The sequence below is a fragment of the Corapipo altera genome, unplaced genomic scaffold (genome assembly GCF_003945725.1).
Source record: "Corapipo altera isolate COAL_440 unplaced genomic scaffold, ASM394572v1 23b, whole genome shotgun sequence".
NCBI classification, from domain to species: domain Eukaryota; kingdom Metazoa; phylum Chordata; class Aves; order Passeriformes; family Pipridae; genus Corapipo; species Corapipo altera.
The window spans coordinates 3,320,741-3,342,785 of record NW_020884885.1 but is presented as its reverse complement, the minus strand read 5'-3'; the positions used below and the strand labels follow the sequence as shown (position 1 = coordinate 3,342,785).

At 40.9% G+C, this 22,045-nt stretch overlaps 1 protein-coding gene across 7 annotated transcripts in view; it reads left to right on the top strand.

Annotated features, from left to right (window-relative positions):
- Nucleotides 1-22,045, top strand: part of PLEKHH1 (pleckstrin homology, MyTH4 and FERM domain containing H1) — a 57,736-nt gene that overhangs the window by 24,377 nt on the left and 11,314 nt on the right. For all 7 annotated transcript variants that reach the window (XR_003527496.1, XM_027642262.1, XM_027642259.1 and 4 more), the window contains 16 exons: nucleotides 2,230-3,239; nucleotides 6,578-6,656; nucleotides 7,227-7,315; nucleotides 7,832-7,982; nucleotides 10,030-10,169; nucleotides 10,929-11,039; nucleotides 12,070-12,156; nucleotides 12,877-13,038; nucleotides 14,009-14,089; nucleotides 15,060-15,239; nucleotides 15,373-15,481; nucleotides 16,371-16,483; nucleotides 17,149-17,325; nucleotides 17,853-17,950; nucleotides 20,439-20,616; nucleotides 21,027-21,182. Coding sequence is in view for 6 of the 7 variants with exons in the window: in XM_027642262.1 (XP_027498063.1) it covers nucleotides 2,230-3,239; nucleotides 6,578-6,656; nucleotides 7,227-7,315; nucleotides 7,832-7,982; nucleotides 10,030-10,169; nucleotides 10,929-11,039; nucleotides 12,070-12,156; nucleotides 12,877-13,038; nucleotides 14,009-14,089; nucleotides 15,060-15,239; nucleotides 15,373-15,481; nucleotides 16,371-16,483; nucleotides 17,149-17,325; nucleotides 17,853-17,950; nucleotides 20,439-20,616; nucleotides 21,027-21,182 (2,921 nt within the window). In the remaining variant the exon portion in view is untranslated. The remainder of the gene's footprint in view (nucleotides 1-2,229; nucleotides 3,240-6,577; nucleotides 6,657-7,226; nucleotides 7,316-7,831; nucleotides 7,983-10,029; nucleotides 10,170-10,928; nucleotides 11,040-12,069; nucleotides 12,157-12,876; nucleotides 13,039-14,008; nucleotides 14,090-15,059; nucleotides 15,240-15,372; nucleotides 15,482-16,370; nucleotides 16,484-17,148; nucleotides 17,326-17,852; nucleotides 17,951-20,438; nucleotides 20,617-21,026; nucleotides 21,183-22,045) is intronic.

The following is a 22,045-nucleotide window of genomic DNA, read 5'->3' as shown; positions in this document are numbered from 1 at the left end:
AAGCTGGGATCCTCTGTGCTATCAGGTTGGATTGGAGAAAGCTGCTTATGGTGTTTGGGCTTTTTTAGTTCTTCTCTGGTGGACAGATAGAAAAACTTAGCCTCCAGGGCTTGTATTCAGCACCTTTCATTGCAACACACTTTGCAGAGGAAATTCTCTCTTAACAATTTTCTTCCTTTTAGTTTTTCATGACCTTGGTTTGATCACAGTAAGATAGCTCGTTTCCAGAACTTCACTGGGCGTGCGGGCAGGGGGCATTTCTTTCCTGCAGAAGTCTTCCTGGCATTCCTATCACTCCACAGCAAGGGAATAGGGCAAAATTCCTTCTAAATCCTGCCACATTTCTAGCGAAATGCTTTATGACTGGGTTTTTCTCATCCCCTCTGGCTCTGACTGTTCACAAAAGGAGAATGCCTGGTAAGCTGCGTTAATAATCTGGTATTAAGTGTTCCCTGGATCCCAACTCTCTGGGCAGTAAACATCACTGCCCTCTCCTCTTATGCCTCACTAGTCTCACTATGCCAGGCTGAAGTCAGAGGCCTCTGCAGAGAGACAAATCTCTTCTTGCTTGATATGCTAATAGTAACAACTTCCTCCTCTTAATCTCCTGTCACATCTAGGAGGCTGCAAAAATACCAGCAATATTTAAAATGAATGGCCTCTTTTCAGTCTACACTAATGATTTACCTCAGGGTCAGGGGAAATGTGTGCCAAGATTTTTGTGTGCCAGTGGTATGTGTTAGCTTTGTTAGCATTCAGTTCCTTGTGACTCAAGCACCAAGGTCTCATGGTTGTCTTTTTCTCAGCAGGTTTCATCCTCTCCACTGTCAACAGTAATGTATTCTACTGTTTGCTCTTTCCTCTGTAATTTTGTGTCTTCAGTTTGTTTCTACTTCCTAATTCCTTAACCGTTGCTGGTTAAGCAACACCCATAGAGTTTGATGTTAAGGCAGCATTTTCAGCGATACCTATGCAGAGTCACGCTCACCCATATTTTGCAATTTCTAAAGCATCTAATGATTTGGTGCTTTTTCAGTCAGGCAGTGTATAAGTGCCAACATCAATCAAACATCCTCTGCCACTCCAAGTTTTATCCACACTTTCTCATACCCTAAAGCTACTATTCAGAAGAAATTGTAGAACTGAGATAGTCTTTAAATCTGGTGATTATGGAAAGGGAAAAAGTACAAGAATTATAAAGTGTGGGTACTAAATAGAAAAAGGACAATGGAAGCCATCTATGATCTATTTTTTTATGTCATCTTCTAATATAGCAACTGAAAGGGCAGAGAAAGAACTAAGAAAAAAAAAGATTTTACAGCAAAATCATGTAAGAAACTATTATAAAACTTTGTGACAAAAAGCACTGTGTGGGTCATATAGCACAAAAGGATAGCAAAAAGCTCTAGGGAAATTCTTGAAAAGAGAGTAACCTCACTGATTGGTGTGATGCTTAAGAAGATCTCCATACCTTTCCTGGAAGTCTCATGTAGCCCTTGGGAAGGGTGGAATCATACTATCTTTTTTGATGACTTAAATCACTGTAGGTCCACTAAAGCCAAAAGCAATGCTAAGCAGTGTTCTGGCCACTTGGATGTTTTTTGACAGTATTGTGTGGTAAGTGCACTTCCTTCTCATGGCTGTTTTAAGAAAAGAGACACAGTTGTATATAGGTAAGAGTAAAAACTGTTATATTGCATTAGACTGAAAGCTTGCCTAGGCCTGTATCCCATCTCCTGGCTGGCTGTGGATGTTTCAGGACAGAGTGTAGGAAATACTGCAAGTAAACCTGTCCTCCTCTCCATTTACCCTTCCAGCTTCTGCTGTCAGTAGTTTAGGAAATTTCTAGACCAGAGCTTCCATACTACTGATACATTAGTTTTTCTGGCATATCTGCAGCATTGTATTTCCTTTTTTGTCTGCAAAAAACCCCTTCCTTCTGTAAATTTCAAATACACTGCTTGATAATTTCATTAGGCACCCCTTAATTCTACTTTTGTAAGAAACAGTGATTAATCATTTCCTGCTCATCTCTTCTGTGCTATTCCCAGTTATAAATGTATAGCACATTTGTTATAACTGTGCCCAGCAATCTCTTTCCTGTTCTGTATAGTCCTAACCAGGCCAGGGTGTTATTGAAATACAACTGGCACGAACATACACTAGGAAGCAACAATTAAGACATTAAAGCATTTGAATGCCCTAACCATATGTTCTCCTCCCTTGTAGATATGACCAGCATTCCTCCCTTTGAATCTCTTTGGAGCTGTAGTTCCCTGAAGCCTAGAGCATCACAGGCATCTTTTGCTGAGAAGATAGATCAGGAATCTGTGCTCCTTGCACCTGGTTTCAGAGAGATGTGTCAGACAGGACCTACCAAGCATGTCCTTTCTTCAGCAAATACAGTTCTTGCCAATGACACCTTTACTGAGAATGGTGAGGATAAATCTCTGCTTTCCCAGAATAAGCTGAAGCTTGTGTCTGACCCATCAAGCTGGAATCTCTACACAGAGAAGGATGTATTCCCAACCATAAGTTTTGAACACGGTTTAGGGTGCTCTGATCCTGTATCAGTGGACCCTCCAGCTGAGACCACAAGAATTCTTGAAGCTTTGACCTTCCAGTCATCTTTGAAAGAAAACTGCAGTGCTGTGAGCACCTTGAAACAAGTGGGTTTTGATGGCACCCGCTTCTCTGATGATCTGAGTGCCAGATTCCACTCCCACCATCTCGAGTCCTCTTCCTCAGGAGAAATAATGAGCATGGTTGAGGGCCGTCTCCAAACTGCTGAACCACCCCTGGCTGTGTCAACATCAACTGTTACAGCACATTCCTCCTGTGCAGGGAGGGAATGTAGCCTTGGGACTAGTATGACCTTTCCAAAAATACGAACACCCAATACACCAAGAGACAGTATTCAGCTGGCCAAGAGACATCACAGCCAACCACATCCAGGGGCTAATTCTTTCCATCGTGTAATGCACTTAGAGACTAGCACTTTCCAGCCCATAACAGACCCTCCAGTCTGCCCTGGGCTCGTGGAAGAGACAGATATTGATGATGATGGAGTATTGGAGAAGATGGATACAGAATGTGGACTGCTGAGGGAAGAAGCTGGAGCATGTGAGGAAATGTACCACTTACCTGCAGGGCAGAGAGAAGCTGTGAGTTCTGAGACTGGCATACTGGACCCAGGAGGTAAACCTCCAACACCACCGCTGCACAGGTTCCCATCATGGGTAAGAAATGCAAGGACAACAGGCTGAGAAGTGCTACTTGTCTTTGAGTAGTGCCCAGTAGTTAGGCTACAACAGCTCAAGCAGTTGTTACCTGTGGACATCACAGGTTACATTCTTGAAGCACCAAGTCTTACAGTTCCAGCATGACAGGGAAATGCTGGTTCCACTGACAATTTTTTTTTCTCCTTTTGTCTTTATAAGGGGAAAAAAATTCATGGAAAAAAACAGTGCTCAAGAAACACAGGAATATAAAGGAAAGTCAAGAGGTGCTGCATTGTGGTTTAGCATTATGAGTCATCAAAAGTTAGTTGTCACATGTGTAAGATAGAAAAATTACTCATAAATGCAGTGGACCAGACAAGATAGCTCCAGAGTGAGAAAAATCTGTGAATACTAGAATAAATACATGGATTAGATCTCAGCATTCCTATCTCATGGTATGCTTCTGCTATTAGGAAAATTTTATGAAAACCTTTAGTAAAGTGGTATACATGTCCTGTTGCTTACAGTATGTGAGAAAGGGGTTTGTTGTTCTTGCTTTCAGTTACTTGTTAGCTGGATTGTTTGCTAGTCATAGAATTGTTTAGGTTGGAAAAAAGAAAAAGCCTTCCCCTCAACCACTGACCAGGTTACCTTGTCACAGAAGGAGATCAGGTTGGTCATACAGGACTTGTCTTTCATAAACCCATGCCAGCTGGACCTGATCAATTGGTTGTCCTGTACATGCTGTGTGATGGCACTCAAGATGATCTGCTCTATGACCTTCTCCACCACTGAGGTCAGGCTGACAGGTCTGTAGTTCCTCAGATCCTCCTCTGGCCCTTCTTATAGATGGGTGTCACATTTGCCAACTTCCAGTCACCTTTGACCTCCCCGGTTGACCAGGACTGCTGGTAAATGATGGACAGTGGCTCAGTGACCTCTTCAGCCAGCTCCCTCAGCACCCTGCTGTGGATCCCACCTTGCCCCATAGACTTGTGCGTGTTTAAGTGGTGTTAGCAGGTGGGTGAGCATTTTTCCTGGGATCGTGGGGGCTTCATTCTGCTCCCTGTCCATATCTTCCAGCTCAGAGGGCTGGGTACCTGGAAAACAACTGGCTTTACTATGAAAGACTGAAGCAAAGAAGGCATTAAGTACCTCTGTTGTTTCCTTATCCTTTGTCACTGTGTTTCCTACCGTATCCAATAAAGGATTGTTATTCTCCTTTTGTTTCTCATGTATTTATAGAAGTCTTTTAGTGTCTTTTACTGCAGTAGCCAAGTGAAATTCTAGTTGGACTTTGGCCCTTCTAATTTTCTCCCTGTATAACCTGCCTTTAGTCCTTCTAAGTTGCCTGCCCCTTCTTCTAGAGGTCATAAACTTTCCTTTTTTTACTGAGTTAAGCCAAAGCTCTCTATTCAGCCAGGCCAGTCTTCCTCACTGTCTCATCTTTCAGCACATGGGGACAGCCTGCTCCTGCACCTTTAAGATTTCCTTCTTGAAGAATGTTCAGTTTTGCTGGACCCCTTTGCCCTTCAGGACTGACTCCCAAGGGACTCTGTCAACTTTGGCTCCTAAAGAGGCCAAAGTCTGCATTAGTCTAACCTGGTGGAAATCAATGTAGTATCAAAAGAGATGATTTTGTTGTTTTTATTTGCTTTTTTAAAAGACATGGGCAAACAAGTGATTTATTGAAGGTGCAAAGTCAAACACTCATTGTTAATTCTTATGTTTTATAAATTTATTTTCAAGGAAGACTAAATGTTAATTGTGGTCTTTGGCTGTATCCTTTGTGATACCAATTTAAACCCCAGTATAATCACATCCGCTTTTCCGAAGGAATTTCTTTTCTTTCCAGTCCATAATCTGGAACTGTGCTGGGAGTGAAGGTGGATAGTGTGGTAAAAGAAACTGCAATTTTTCAAGATGTCTGTTTCATTTGCTGCAGAAGTCAGAAAGGTGTCAATGAACAGGGTACTCACTTGGAAGAAGGGAAATATGACTCAGAGATTGGTTACTATTCCTGTCTCTGATCTAGAGTTCCCATATAAAGTTCTTCTAGTCTCTTAAGCTTGATTTTTCATAGGTGATTATCAGCTCCACACACATCCTTCTGAATGTCTAACTTGAATTTGGCAACTAAATTTGATTACAGAAGTGCTGATCACTTCTGTGATGCAACTGTATTAATTTGTTTTCATTACAATGTTATATGATGCTAAATTCTCAAAAAGTCACACCTTGGACATCTTGAAATGGGTACTCCAAAGTTATTGAATACTTCAAAGAACTTATGTCTGAGTTCTTCTGAAAAACTTATGTCTGAGTTCTTCTGATAGTGCCCATCACTGTCTCTCCCTGGGTTAATGTAAATTTTTTTATTAATTTTTGTGAAGCATTGCATTATTATTGTCAGTAACACACGAAAAATCCAGTATTTTTTCTTCAGACTAGAGTCAAGTAAATGTATCCAAGTAGGGCAAATTTAAGTATAGTAATTTAAGTAACAGTAAGTCATGAATAGAATAATAAATAGTAGCATAATCAGTAAGAAATATCCATTTCATTCCCTGAATAGGAGTTGTCTGGGGAAAAAGATTCACATAGTATTTCATTAGAAACTAAATTTCAATGCAAATACATACAGAAAATACTTATTCTGTAATTTCTTTTTTTGTGTGTGTGTACTTGACTTTGCAGTCTTAGGTACTTTCATGTGTATGTATTGTGTGCTATTTCATAGTGATTAGCTGTATGCTTTTAAGAGCAGCAAGAGGTTTCCTAGCTTTGGATTTTATCCATTTCAGAATGGTTAATGTCTTAGTCACAATACTGCGTTTAGATACAGATTTGGGTTTTCCCGCTGGAATTGTTACCAATTCATGAAGCACTTGGAGAGCCTTTGAACTGAAAGCTCCGTATGTTGTTATAACTGAGACACAGGCTTACTGAGATCATTCCAGCCATTTCTTTCATTCCCTTATCAGAGAATGGGCATCCCTGCAGGTGGTGACTCAATAAATTGTCCTGGTTTGTGGCAATTCTTTATTCATTTTAATGCATTGTTTATAAAGTGGAAACCTCCCATCTTTTTCCAAGGTGTGATATAGTAATTTATTGATAATTGCGTGTAGGTGTTCCAGTCTGTGATATCATCTCTGTAGCTGGGGATTCACACAGAGTAACATGCTTCCACTAATGGTCATTCACACAACATAGGGTGGAATACAGCAATCTCAGAGAGCCCCTCCTTCCTGCCCAAAGGTGTGACTGTGGTGTGATTCTGTGACATGAGCATTTCTTTCTGCAAGAATCACATTTTTGTCTGATCACTGTTGTTCATGGTATTATTGTTTCAGGAGAGCCGAATCTATGCTGTGGCCAAGTCTGGCATGAGGTTGTCTGAAGTGGCCATGGTGAATGATACTTCCAGATGCTGTAAGTTCTAGACAAGATCCATCCTTAGAGGGGGTTTATGGTGCCAGTGTGGTACCTGGGCTTCTGGCTGTTCACATGTCTTCATTTCCTTCCCTGTTTTCAAAGTAAAATTGATCTCATAGATAGCCATGATAAAGAAAGGACTGGAGGAGGACACATCTGATCTCAGGAATGGTTTGTGCTGGGCTCTTTGTGCCTCTACATTCCGTGACATGTTCAGGGATTCCATTATCTCCTTCATCACTTTTGTAGCCACTCTTCTGCTTCTGCATGTCTGTGGCCTGCTTTTAGTCTTATTCACCAGCACTGTCCCCTGCTAGGGCTTTTATCTGTTTGGACATGGGGCACCAGATTGCCATTGTACCATGGAGTGGGTAAGATGTCTTACAGGCTAAATGGAGAGAACTTTGCAGCTCTCTGTGGGAGTTGTATGTTAATAACACATTCCTTGGCCTTTTTGAGGCCACATTGTCCAGGATGGCAATCCTTGATATGCTTCTCCATTAAAACCTTCACTTTTTCACCAGTTTGTATTATTTGCTCTCTTGCATTCTCTCTGAATTTTTCCAGTTTCCAACTTCTCGTGTTCAACCTCTGGGCCATTTACCTGTCTCATCTACAGAAACGTCACTGTGCCAGTCTACACTACACTGAAGGGGGTAAGGAGTTACCTTACTTTTCCTGTTATGAAAAGCATGGTCCAGGCCTGCTAGTAATTTTAGAGAAAACAGGATGAAGCTGTGCAGCGAAGGAACAAAAATTAGAGAATCTTGGGAAGCATTGGACACCAAAAGAATGCTGAAGGAGTAGCAAATGATAAATGTGTTTAGGAATGCAGAACACTGCAGCAGTTTTGGTCCAGGAAGCTGCAGTGTGCACTATGTGGCTGTAGAAACCTAGAGGTGATGGTGGGTGCAGCCTAAAGAATGAAATGGAGCACAGGGCTTGTGGAACAGTATGAGGGCATAACCAGAGGAGACCCAAACAGATGGGACTAGACAGTCCAGCATGGAAGTTCTCAGACGAGAAGGGGAGGAAATGAAGAACCCTGGGGCAGAAGTGGGCAAGGTGGTGTGAAAATGAAGGGCATTGGTTGCTCTGCTTCCTTATTGAGTAGGGATTGTCCTGAAGAAACTCTTCTCTCACGCACTAACCAATACACATCTATTTTCCAGAAAGCCACACAGATCAGCAATGTGCCTTTCTTAGACGAATCTTCAGGATCTGATGATGACTGTGGCTCCCATGCCAGCTTAAGGACTTCTACTGCTGGATCCGAGAACAGGAAAGCTAGCATGCCAGGCAGCCCTCGTGCAGTGAAAAGAGGTAAAGTGGGAGTATTGCTACTGAGCAGGATGAACTCTTGTCATGACAGGAGAGGTAGGATGCCCCGAACAGCATCATCAGTGACAGGCAAATGCTCAGCCATAGTGATGCTACTAAGGAGTTCTCCCAGAATGTGTGCAGACATCAACAACTACTCGGTAGAAATCTGTTCTCTTAGGTGGTTTTACTGCTGATAGATTTCCATTCAGGCAATTGCTAAACTTAGATTGTGGGAAGGATTATCTCTCAAATTCATCACATATCCAGTTGTCTGTACCTTTTCTGTGACTTTTCCTTGAAAGCAAGCTAGTACTGGCATAGTAAAGAAAACGCTTTTTTTGTCTTTGTCACTGGCTGGTAATTGCTTGACCAGTAAGGAAATCTTTCCTATCTTTGAGAGGCATCAGATACTTTGCGTACTGATTAGGACATTTTTTCTTACCTGCTGGGAAGGCTAAACTGGATCTTTGAATGGAATTTTCATTATAATTGGTAGTCAGTAAAATAGAATCATATTTCATGTAGTCTTAACTTGCATGCATTGGCTGATGTGTCTCTGCATTGCCATGGACCACTGGTGGAAGATTCACAGAAAGCAAAGCCCCTTTTCCTTAGTTGGAATCTGAGGGGCTTTAGACTTCATAATGGATGTTTAGAGCTGCAAACAATCTGTCTGTCCTTTAGATAACAGGTCTGTTTATTTTTTTAAAATATTTTTTATTCTGTCTTTATTCAACAATAAATTTATTTCACTGTCAGTATCCAAAACTCACTTTCACTACTTGTGTTCCTAGGGAAAAGAGTTCTCAGAAGTCTGGTTAGTGGGGTTTAGGTTTCCAAAGTCTGATCTGATTTCTTCTTCTTGAACAAAAAAAGCCTTAGTGGTTGTGGCAGTTTGAGCCACATTAGAAATCTAAAATCCAATTTTCCAGGCTTCCCCCACCCCTTTCCAAAATTTATCCCATCACCGGAGAGAAACTTTCAGGCCAGAGGCTTCTATAGGGGAAGGGGGAATTATATACATTTATTTACACAAATAAATATACTGTACAAACTAAAAGCAACTATATATATATATTATTACATTTCTGTCAGTCCTTTTAGCCCCTCCCTTTAACTTTAGTCCAGAAAAGAGCCTTTCAAGGCTGGGAAGTAACTAGTCTCTCCTGGGAGTGTTCTGGGCCTGAATGCTCCTCCCTCACCAAGCTCCAGGTGTTTGTTGCAATCTCTCCTCCTCATGAAGTCCAAGAAGATAGCTTTAAGTCTTTTCTCTTCTGCTGCTGTGTGATCTCTCTCTCTCATACCTTGGTTCGTAGGCTGCTGCAGTGTAGCTTATCAACATACATGACCTGGAATCATCATTCCTCCAAGTCAGTTTTCGGCTGCCCCCAGTCAGCTTCGGCAGGGCAACTCCTGAGCTCTTGGCCCGTCTCCAATTTCGCCTGGGATTCTTCTCCCAAGCGCCGAGCCTCCTCCTCTGGCCCGTCTCTTGGCTCAGCTTCAATGCTGAACCTCTCCTCCACTTACAGTGGAGGGAAAGAAAAAGCCCCCCTCTACAGCTTCACTGCAGAAAAGGAGGGGGGAGAGGGCTTGGCTGCAAAGCCTGCCTCTCTCCTCTTACCTCAAGTGCTGTAAAATCTCTTCTTTCACAGCACACACTCCAAATGCTGCCTCCAACTCCGGCCCAGGCAGAGTTGGTGGGGCCGCAGGGCTCCCCTCTCCCCGCTGGAAGGGGGAGGCAGGGGGAAGGAGCCCAGCCACCCCCTGGCCTTTTCCACCTACACGCAGACACCAACAGCAGAACTTGCCAACAGCTTCCCGTGCTGTGTATATATGATTTTTAGCAGAAGCAAACGACATGGACAGTGATTGGCTCTCCAGGGAACACTGCCCTGACACTCAATCACCTCTGAGCCCCCCAGCCTCTCGGGGGGGGCAATTTCAAACCATGACAGTGGTGAACTCAGAAACTTTTTCAGAGTGGGAAAAAGTTCAGTGCATGCTTCTGTCTAGCCATGATTCTCATTCCTTCCTTTATTTTAAACAGGTGTATCTATGTCCTCACTGAGCTCTGAGAGTGACTATGCCATCCCTCCTGATGCCTATTCCTTGGATGATGACTATTCAGAGCCAGAACATAAGCTACAGCGAACATCTTCCTATTCCACTGATGGTGGAATCTGCACTGTAAGTCTTACTACATTACAGTTGTAAAGGAATGCAAACAGAGCCTTAGCCTTGAAAAAGCATAACTACAATATATTGAGTTATCCCCTGCAAAGTGATACTCTGACAGACTGGGCTGTTGGTCCAGCTGATAGGTATCAAAAGACACTATCTGATATTTCAGAAGGAGGTGCAATTTCTCTTATGTGGTTAGATTAAAGTATGTACCTCAAGCGCTGTATTCTTTTCTGATGGCCTGTATTGATTTCCTGTAGTCATATTCTACTTTAATGATGGCCTTACACTTTTGGGACAAAACAAGTTTGGAAATTCAGAGGAAGGAATGAGACAGGATATAATATTTTGGCCTAGAAAAAAACCCTTAAACACGGGTAGCATTAAATTCTGTACTCTTGAATGTGAGAGATCAAGCAGACAAGGAACAGGAGTCTAATCATGGCATAGAGACAGCCTTCACTTTTATTTGGAAAATCAGTGCTTTGGTAGGAAGACAAGTAAGTTTACAATGCATCAAACAAACAGTGAAATCATCTTCAGATGCCTTCTTTACTAAAGCAACACAAAGTGGTATTTGCAGCTACACAGATAGCTTAGGACTCTCTCCAAACTGAGCAGAGAGCACTGACCTTTGATGGCTGCTACTAAACAAAGCAGAAAATGATGGAGATGCAGAAAACGTCTGGACTTTTCAGCACACTTTCATTTGTATTTTGAGAGGTGCAGGATAATCTACTCTCCGCTTTGTTTTTTGCCCTCCAGGAACCCATGGAGAAATCAGGTTACTTGCTCAAAATGGGCAGCCAGGTAAAGATGTGGAAGAGACGATGGTTTGTTCTTAGAAACAGACAAATCATGTACTACAAGTCTCCGGTAAGTCACTGGGATACATTTACTATTCTCTGGAGGCACAGAGAAATACTCATCAGTCAGTACATGGGGTTCTGAGGAAAACTACAGCTTCCATGGGGAAGAAAGCTAGATTCTTTCATTTTTCACCCTGCTGCATGGACATGAAAGTACTAGAAAACTAGGGTAAAATTGAAAATAAGCCTTCATGCAGACAAAATTTGTATGTACGATAAAATACTGCTATTGTTTGCCTTCATTATTCTGCTCTATTTAGCCACATTACAGAGAATTATACTTAGGGATGTTCACCTTCCACAATCTTTTCTTCTGGACAGTAATTTCCTCCATACCTGCATAATTACACAGTATTTCTGTGTTTATACACATCTTTACTTACAAGTTAAGAATATTGAGAAGATTGATTTTCAACTTTTTCATTTTCTCAGTTGTCATATTCTAACAAGAAAAAATACATCCTAGGGCACAGGGCATCTTTATTTCTGACACTGGGTTTATCCATCAGAATGCACAAGCAGATTATACATATATATTATATTCATATATATATATATATAAATAATTTCATAAATACTTAGAATTTAGACTGTTGTTGGAAGTGATTTCTGGAAGACCCTAGTCCAACTAACACATTGAAGAAGGACTGTCATCAGCTGTTGATGGTTTTGTCCCAAACCAATGGTTTTGTCTAGCCCAATCTTGAAAACTTCTAAAGGTGGAAATTCAGCCACCATCTTGGTACATGTTTGGTACTGTATTGCCTTCCCAGTGAGAAAGGCTTTAGTCTGTTGATGGTTTGGATTTTTTTCCTAATGTCCAATTTGAACTTCATAAGACAGTATTTGTCACCATTACCCTTGTTTTATTGTCTGCCACTACTGAGGAGACTTGCTTCATCGTGTCAGTGGGATCACGCTGCCTCAGTCAACCTGGCAGGCTTCAGCTGTCCTTTCCATCTCATGAATGCAGACTCTGACCTGCACATGCACATCTGAGGTTTCCTGCTGAAAAAACTGCTTTGCTCTTTCCTCAGAGCGACGTTATCCGCAAACCACAAGGGCAGATGGAGCTGAATTCCTCATGCCAAATTGTCAGAGGTGAAGGGTCCCAAACATTCCAGGTAGGCATTGCTTTTTATCCTGCAGATAACCATACACTCAGTGGTTGTGTGAGTGAGATAGTACCTAGGATCTCCTCTTTTTGAAAAACTCTTACAAGATCTCTAGTGTGATTTTACATGCCTGGAGGATCTGAAGAAACATCTGAAGTGCTGGTTTCCTACTTTTGAAGTACTAGAAGTTAGCCAATCAGTGGATTCAGTTTTACATCATTGTGTTAGGGGATTTTATAATAAAGGCAGCATTGAAGTTTCTCTCATACTCTGAAAGGCACATGGCCTGACCTGTGAGCTACTTTCTGCTCTTATGGAATTGAAGTTGCTAAGACTTAATGCTATTAAATTCATTGCATCTTTCCTTTCAGAGTCACAAGGTAGTGAATGCAGAATGCAATACAAAGTGAAGGCAGCAAAAACCTCACATTTATGTAGACACCTTTAAAGTGAAAAATTAGGAGCAGCACTGAGAAACAAGAAAATATGAGAGAGGACATAAAGCCTCAATATCCAAGAGAAACAGCAAGAGAGTTCATGAGAATTTGATTGATTTGAGTTTCGTTTCTTTCACTTGGGCTTTGAGGATGAGCACCTTTTTTCTTACCCTCAAAAAATCCCTCCCTAATGACCAAAAAAAAAAAACAGTATGGGATAAAGAAACTCAGCAGCTGAAGAAAAGATTTATAGGTGTGCAGATTTATATTTTCTCACTCCTTTTCCTTCCAGCTTGTGACAGAAAAGAGGACCTACTTCCTGACAGCAGACTCACCCAACATCCTAGAGGAATGGATTCATGTCCTACAGAGTATTCTGAGAGTGCAAGTGACCAGTCCTGTTGGTGTTCCTCATAGTGATGAGAAACCTACTGTGAAAGGTTGGCTAACCAAGGTAAAATAATATTTCATACTTTATTCAGTTTAGATCGGCATTGACAGTGTACCAGCTTCTTGGTTTGTACAGTAAATGTGAGCAAGAAATTAGTATTTCAATACTCCGTATAAGAGTAGGGGAAGAAAGAAAAGTGTCAGTAGATTTCTGCATTTCAAAGCAAAACATCTATATAAATGATAAGGAATGAGACAAACAAGGCTACTGAAAGATACCGACTTTGTCAAATAGTAAATAATAACAAATATCTAGCTTATGTATGCTTTTCTTCAACAGAATTCACAGCATATCACAGCAAAAAAATCAGGAAACTGTTAAATATCACATTTAGTTGGTCTGTAACTTGGAGAGTTCCAAGGAAATGGCTTGTATGGTTCTAGGTTAGCATTTATTGCAGTCATAACAGACTGCATGTACATTAGTGCAAAGAACAAAGGCTGAGAATTCTTATGCTTTATACCACTTCCATAGATTAGTTTTGCATTGCAAGTTACTATGAATATTTTAATATATTTCTGATCAGCTTCTAAGATGGCTAAAGACAACCTGCATGTGAAGGTTGTTTGTCTGCAACACAGGTTGCTCCCCACACTACAGGTTGACTGGTCTTTTCCTGGTGAGATGAACTGATTTGGTTTTATAATTTTAAATAGGTGATTCTTCATATTGTATCTCAGAATACAGAAATTCTTCATATTGTATTTCAGAAATTATAAATTATGAATGAGTAAAATACTTCACAAAATCTTAGACCTATTTCCATAAGCACCTATGTCCCATCTTCTTAGATGTACTTTCCTGCTTTTGGAAGTGGTGCCCTGTTATGTTTTGAGAGAAGCTTTATATTAGCATAAGACAAATAACATATGCAAGGTTTTAAGGGAGAGTTGAATTGGAAGTTGAAATTCTAGAAAATTGTTCCAGCAACACTGCTGATGTTAAAAGCATGTATTTCTTGTCCTCCTTACAGGTCAAGCACGGTCACTCTAAGCTGGTCTGGTGTGCACTGATTGGAAAAACTTTCTACTACTATCGAAATCATGAAGATAAAGTAATTCCTTTTTCCCTTTTTATTTCTAAACTCTTTTTCCCCATTTCTCATGAATCTTTCTTTCCTTTTACTGCTTCTGTGTCTCATGCTTCAAGCTCTTCCTTGGTTGTACTTTTCCTCTTCTAACAGCATCTCTTCCACAAAGAGAATCAATATTTTCTCTGATTTTATTTTTTTTAAACTAGAATGACAGCAAACTTAAAAGGCAAGTGACTGAACTTTCTCATATCACTGTATATCTTGTTTCTCACTTTCTCCATTTGGTCTTGTCAAGCCTTTAGAGCAGACTTTAATACAGCAGCTGATATATCTGCATACTGTCATGAAAATTAATAGCAACAATATGGGAAAAGGGGGGTAATTTAGTTAGTAGAATGTCCTTCTATTTCTGGAAGCTTGGGCCAATAGTACATTGCTTTGTCCTGGTGATCTCAAAACCCAAGTTTTAGAATATCAAGAAATACTGTTCATATTTGGGATTGACCTCCAGAGTTAGCACAGCAGATATCTTCTCTTTATCTGAATCTACTTACTTATGTAATTTTAGAAGTACTAATTTTCCATTAGCAAGCAGAAAGTCTGACCAGGATCAGAAAACAGTGGCTCAAGATACTGAGTAACTGACATCAAGTGTAATGGGAAGAAAACAGTACCTTATGGGAAAAGCCATCTTTTTATTTGCATATTCTCATTCTGACCTGTAGATGCTCTCCCAAGAAAAATAATAAAAGTAGTGGCATACTTTCTAAGTGTCACACTTTATGAAAGAGAAGAGATTCTATAGAAATGCAAGATTACAGTAGCTAAACACTGAATTTATTATTTATTCCTTACATTTTACAGAACTGCCAACATTTTGATCTGGCTTTTCTTTCCCAGTATTCCCTGCCTATAGTGGAAGATTGTCTACCCTTATCTAACTCACTTCTGCTCTAGCTACACTTACCTAACTCGCTTCTGCTCCTTATAGTGTCCCCTAGGGCACCTGCCTATGCGTGAGTCCAAAGTGGAAGAAGTAGACCGTTCCTGTGACTCTGATGAGGATTATGAAGCCACTGGTGGAGGATTTCTCTCATCCCACTGTACACTGGTGATTCACCCACAGGACCAGAGTCCCACATACTTACTCATCCGCACCAAGCAGGAGAAGGTATAAAAGACAGTCTTTTTTTTTGGAGAGAAGAGTCTGTTTGGTAATAGTGAACAAAGGGGTCATACAGGCTGAACCTGTTTGTAGAAAAGAGGTCTGAATTGACCCACACTGTGCTCATCTTTATGCCTAGAATACCTGGCTGTACCATCTGACCGTTGCAGCTGGTAGCAGAAATGCCACAGTGGGCACATCATACGAGCAACTCATTGGAAAACTACTGGATGCAGAGGGAGACCCTAGTAAGTAGAAACCACAAACTCTTCCATGGTAGCAAAATATTAAGAAGAGTAATTTCAACTTTCAGTTTTAATCCAGCCAGAGGTGAGGGAAGGGGATTTCAGTAGTACATCATATTACATAATGTCCTTCTCCCCTAGTTCCCAGACAAGTCCATCTCATTGTCACATCATTTATCAAAGCCTCTGAAATGTGTGTAATGTTAATTCAAATGAACATAAAGAACTGGAGGGGGTTTTTTTCCTGGTTTTGTTGGTCTTGATTTTCCTTTCCAGGGAATCTTGACCATACAAACACATGCTCCTTCCTCTAAATACACTCACACACAATTACCTTCACATCTGTTTGTCTGCATGTGTAAACCCTTACACATACATCCATGTTTGTCTGTTCCTCCTCATCTTTGGTACATGCTCATGCATGTATGTTTATGCACCATGTTCTCAAATATGTATTAACCTATGCATTCGTACTTAATCCTCTTTTCCTGCACACTCACATATTCCTGGACCTCTATGTGAACCTTGCTTACTGTTGAACAGTGACTTGCACTAAAAAAGAACAATACCAGCAGGCAGTTGCCCTGGCAGACTTTGTGTCTCTGGTTTGAATACACAGCTGAACAGCTTCTTACCAGAAGAGCTGATGAGAAGCTCTGACATAGCACAGTTGAGGATGGCAATACTTTCTGCTGATGGCTAATGCTGCCGGTGACTCCTTATCTATGGCAGGCTTTGCTGAAAGCAGTGAAGTGTCACCAAATAACATGGCCTAGTGCAGTGCTGCTTCCTTGGGTGCTCTGCTGTTTCAGCAATGCTCCTCTTCAACACTGGCACTGTTGTCTTTCTTCTGTTTCTGACATTGCATGGTTTTGCCCATCTCCTACCTCAGATTCTCCTCTGTGGAAGCATCCTATGTTGTGCTACAGTAAAGACGGGTTGCACACATCCCTCACCACTCTGCCATCGGAGGCTCTGCAGACTGAAGCTCTGAAACTTTTTAAGGTATTGAAAGGGACGTTGCATGATTTTCAGTTATTTTGCTCTGTTGTTGGGGCAACAACAGTATTTCGTCATGTTTTCACATTTACTGTCGCTATTGGTTGTTTTAGACAAGCCTGCTGGGTTATTTAATTACAATAGGATAGTTGAATATTAGGTGTCATTCATTCTTTAGAGGTTTAATTTTTTTTGTGCGTAATCTGGGTTTAGGAGTACTGTCCCCCACAAACTTTATCCTTCAAAGTTAGCTTTATCTTCCTCTTTCCTCTCCAATAGTCAGATTGAAGGAAATAGAAACAGTTTACTGGCAAATTCAGTAAGACCAGTGGTGAAGCCACTGGAGATTGCATTTTTGCACTCTACAAGTGTAAGATCAGCAGTAAGACTGGACAGTGTGAGCAAGGTAAAGCACAGGCATGGAAGGCAGAAAGCACATTTTCCCCTTGATTCTCTTGCTGACTTGTAAGTTCTTCAGACTGGGGGAGGTTGAGTGAATTTTCTAGTTGCCATAATTGAAGAGGTAGGAATAGGAATTAAGTATTGATTCTCCTTCCTCCTCTCAAGGTTATTTATTAATTGTCTGTAACGCATCTGAAGAACCTGGCCTGGAAAGTACCAGAGAAGAGTTGCTGTATTCATGGCATTGACTAACTTCCATTCTTTTACAGTCCTGTCAGCTGTTCATCAACGTTCCCGTGGAGGCATCCTCTGTTGATTACCATGTGTCACTTGCCCAGACGGCACTGCAGGTCTGCTTGACCCATACTGAGCTGCAGAATGAAATTTATTGTCAGCTTGTAAAACAGACCAGCTGCCGACAACCCCAGAACCACTCAGTCATTCAGGTCAGCTCCTCTTCTGTTCCTTCCACTCTGCAAATACTTGCTATTTAATTCCTTGTTTTTAATAATTAGCAATGAGACTGGTTCTCACAAAATTGTGCTAGCGCTAAAGGTGTGCTAGAGGAAGGAGAATCTCAGCACTGTTGTGCACAGAAAAACACTAAGAATGTAACCATGTGCAAAATAAGTTTTAGTTTAAATTGCAAATGGTCTGTTCAGACCATATTCAGAATCAAAATTCATAGGTTGTGTCGGCTAGCTATAACTGTCACATGGTATTAATTTCCATTAAAATCTTCCATTTTAGATAATCAACAGCACACAAATCATCAATATTACTATTAAGCATGAAATCTGGATTTTGCACTATAATTACTGGATAAATTAAATAAATAAGTTACAGTATGAATGGGCATACTCATTTATAATATTCCCAGCTCAAATGAGAAATTAAAATCAGGTTAAAGAATAATGGGTCTAATATGAAGCAAAATACAAAACAAGGATGATATCCAGTTTTATGTTCACAGTGCTGGCAACTCCTTGCTTTATGTGCTCCTCTATTCCTGCCTCAACATCACTTCCTCTGGTACATCAAACAGCACTTGCAGCGACATGCAGACCCCAGGTAAGGACTGCAGCAGCATTTTCTTCTGCTAAGCCAACTGCCTTTTGCATCTACAACAAACAAAGAGGGAAGCATTTGTAACACACACCTGCAAAAACATGTTGAGAGAGAGGACAGGTTTCCAATGGTATAAAGCTGTGCCCCTTCAGTCATTCACATTAATTTGTCACTTAGACTAAGCTAGTTCACAAAAGAGAGTGACCTATATTAGCAAAAGAACTTTTTGCAGATATAACTGGAGCTACATAGGGAGATGTTTTCCTAATGCAGCAACTTTCTTTTATTGATAAAAGACAGATCAAAGTAATTATTTAGAATGAATTATTCAAATTTTAGGTGATAACATTCTGCTGTCAGGTTAGTAGGCATAGTGACAGAACAAAAGTGAGGCAGAAGACATCTCAGGAAACTGTAAAAAGTTAGGAAAAACTAACAAAACTGAAATAAATGTTTTCTGTTGCCATTTTCCCTTGAAAGAAAACAGTACTAGATCTACAGTAAGGGCAGTAACTTTTTCTCCATTGTTCATGCTGTGCTCTTAGTTTGTTTCCATGCTGATCTCATCTTCAACATATCTCACTGTGTCCTTAGGGGGAAGGTCACAGCTAGACATGTCTAGTTGCCTGTTGCAACAATATACTCTTGTTAAGCCATAGGTAAAAGAGTTGTTTCCTTTCAAGCAAATATTCATATTCTAATAATAATTCTAAGTCTGCCTTGGAATTCAAGCCACAAGTTTCCTGGCACTGCAGAGAAATCTGTGTCCTCCTATCAAATCTTTTTCATTTTCTTATATGCTGCCTCACATTTGCAATTTCTTCTCAGAAGTGAAAATATGGATATCAGGCACTCCTCAATGTTCAGGTTCTCTGTCTGTTTGCTAAGACAACATGTTAGGGATCTTTTATGTAGGATTAGAAACCATCTCTTCAAACCTGTGTGCATTACCAGCTCCCAAACTGGCCCATTCAATCCAGTAGTGAAGCTGCTGTGGGGAACTACTGAATTTCATAAGGATGTGCTGGGCTCTGTGAAACTGATCTGTTTAATTAGTTTCAAACATTACTATGCTGATGGTCTACTAGGTTCTTAGCCCAAAAGTACCTTTATCAACAAATATCCTCTAAGCAGAAGCAAAGAGGAAATTTATTTACACAATCCAGCTATGAAACAATTATTAGGGCTAGAAAAAACCCAGAAATTATGTGAAAATGTGTCTATATTCATCTGTAGTTTACATTAGATTTAGAGCAGTTGCTAAGTATGACTCAGCTTGGTTCCTCCTGCCTAGCTCTAGGAATACATAAGTCTCTTTGGCTGTTTCTTGACTAGTTAAATAGATATACTTTCCCTGTTTCACACAGCAAAGCAAGATACTCGAGTGTTTACAGTGCATAATGTCTATGGTCTAGATTTATACTAGATCTTAATTCTAGGTATTGTTTTTCATGAAAGGTGACCTTAGAGTATATCCAGTGTCTTAAAGAGGAAGCAAAGTGGGGCAGAGTTCTAGGTGAGAAGACACAGGGCTCAGGAGCATTTGGAAGCCAGACACAACAGGTTCTTGTTGAAGCAAGATTCCCTATTTGAAAATTGTCCAAACGTATTACTGGGGAGGTAAGCAATATATTGCTACAGTGAAAAGCCAGAACTCCTGACTTCCATGTTGCTTTCAGGGATTTAACCAGAGGTTTAATCATGTACTGAGCTGCTAAGGGCATCTTGAATGGGATTAGTTTCCCCCGCAAAGTGATAGCACAATTATAAATCTATGTAAGTCCTTCCATTTCAAAACTTATTCAGTATATACATTCTTAACATTTTTTAAAAGGTATAATTGATCGTTCCTGCTTGGCTTTAGTGACACATTTTTTTGGTGCTGTTCAATGGAGCACTCTCTTTAGTAGGCAGTAAACTATACCTATCCTTTATTGAACTATCAATAAATCTAAGCTTGCTTTGAATCTCTGTCAAGTCTCTTGACTGGCAGATAGGGTTAATACATGGAAATTATAATTTGTATAACCATGTAAACTGATAAATACAACTTGTGTAATCCTGTGAGACTAATGCATTACAATCTATTATTAATATTTACCAGGACTTGATATAATAGTAACTAAATTCCACTGGCATGACAGCAAGTTTGAGGGTGAACAAGTCTTGGCTTAACGGATACTATGGTGCCAATAGGGTACAGAAGAGAATATTCCTATACTATGTCCAGTCCACCTAGAAGTAGGGGATGCTCTTGTGCTTCCTGGAGAGTCTGTTGTCTACCTTAATTTTACAGGTCCTTGGAGCTCAGGTTTGTGTTGTAGCTTTTCACTTGAGCTGTTAGTCTGTTGAGATGAACAATACACCTGCACAGAGATATATCTTTGCTTGAGAAAAAGCCTGAGGGAGGAATGCTTTGTCATGACATGGGAAATTGAAGAGAACATGGCACTTAGAGCATGTTCATGTTTTTCTCCACCTCTTCACCTAGGAGTGAAATAGGCAAATATGCCATCTACTGCCAGAGATCAGTAGACCGCACGGTGCAGGCTGGAGAGCGGGAAGCCAAGCCCTCCCGGATGGAGATTGTGTCCATCCTTCTAAGAAATCCCTACCACCACTCACTCCCCTTCAGCATCCCAGTGCACTTCATGAATGGAACCTACCAGGTGAGCCACCACAGCTGCCCTTCTTCTGGGCACTAGAGGACTGCACCATAACCTGCCTCCTTCATATGGGTGGAACCATGGTAATTACACATATCAGATATTCGGAGATAGACACTACTTCTCCTCCTTGTCATTTTAGCTGTTTTCCCTGAGAAAATGAAAGGAATCCAGCCCCAGCTCTACAGGTCTTAGGAAGAAAAGATAGCTGGGGGAAATGGGCAGATGTCAAAAGTGCCTCAATATGGGAAAGAATGCGGTGTGAAGGGAGACAATAGTGCTGTCACTGGAGCTGGCAGTTAATTCTGAGACATTAATCTGTAGAAAACCAGCCTTCGTTAGTTGTGATACCCATCAGTGTCATGTTTCTTGAATTTTTCTTGTATCCTCAGTTAATTCCTCTTTCATTGCAGGTTATAGGTTTTGATGGTTCTTCAACAGTTGATGAATTCATCCAGCGACTCAACCAGGAGACAGGAATGAGGAAACCATCCCACATGGGATTTTCTCTCTTCACAGATGATCCTTCTGGCAGGAATCTGGAACACTGTTTGCAGGGCAACATGAAGGTATTTATTTTTCCCCTCTGCTACCTTCAGTATACATCTTTGAAGAATTGCTGAATGGTTAATAAACTGCTAAATAGCTAATAATTGTTTCTTAATGAATCAAGATCAAATAAAGTTGGATATCATCTATCTAGGTTAATAATCACAGATGAGATACTAATTCCTGCACTTGGGTCACAACAACCCCATGCAACCCTACAGGAAGAGTGGCTTGGAAAGCTGCCCAGAGGAAAAGGGTCTGGGGGTCTTGGTCAATGGCCAGCTGAACATGATCCAGCAGTGTGCCCAGGTGGCCAAGAAGGCCAATGGCATCCTGGCCTGTATCATAAATAGTGTGGCCAGCAGGACCAGGGAAGAGATTATTCCTGTGTACTTGGCACTGGTGAGGCTGCACCTCAAGTACTCTGCTCAGTTTTGGGCCCCTCATTACAAGAAAGATATTGAAGTGCTGGACTGTGTCCAGAGAAGGGCAGTGGAGCTGGTGAAGGGTCTGGAGGGTAAGTCATATGATAAGTGTTTGAGGGAACTGTGGTCATTTAGCCTAGAGAAAAGAAAGTTTAAGGGGGAACCTTATTGATCTCTATAACTACCTCAAAGGAGACTGTAGGGAGGCGGGGGATGGTCTTTTCTCCCAAGTAACAAGTGACAGGATGAGGAAATGGCCTCAAGTTGCTCCAGGGGAGGTTTAGATTGGCTATTAGGCAAAACTTCTCCGTGAAAGAGTTGTCAAGGATTGGAACAGGCTGCCCAGGCAAGTGGTGGTATTTGGAGGAATTTGAAAGACATGTAGATGTGGCACTTGGGGACATGGTTAAGTGATGGACTTGGCAGTGCTGGATTAATGGTTGGACTTGCAGATCTTA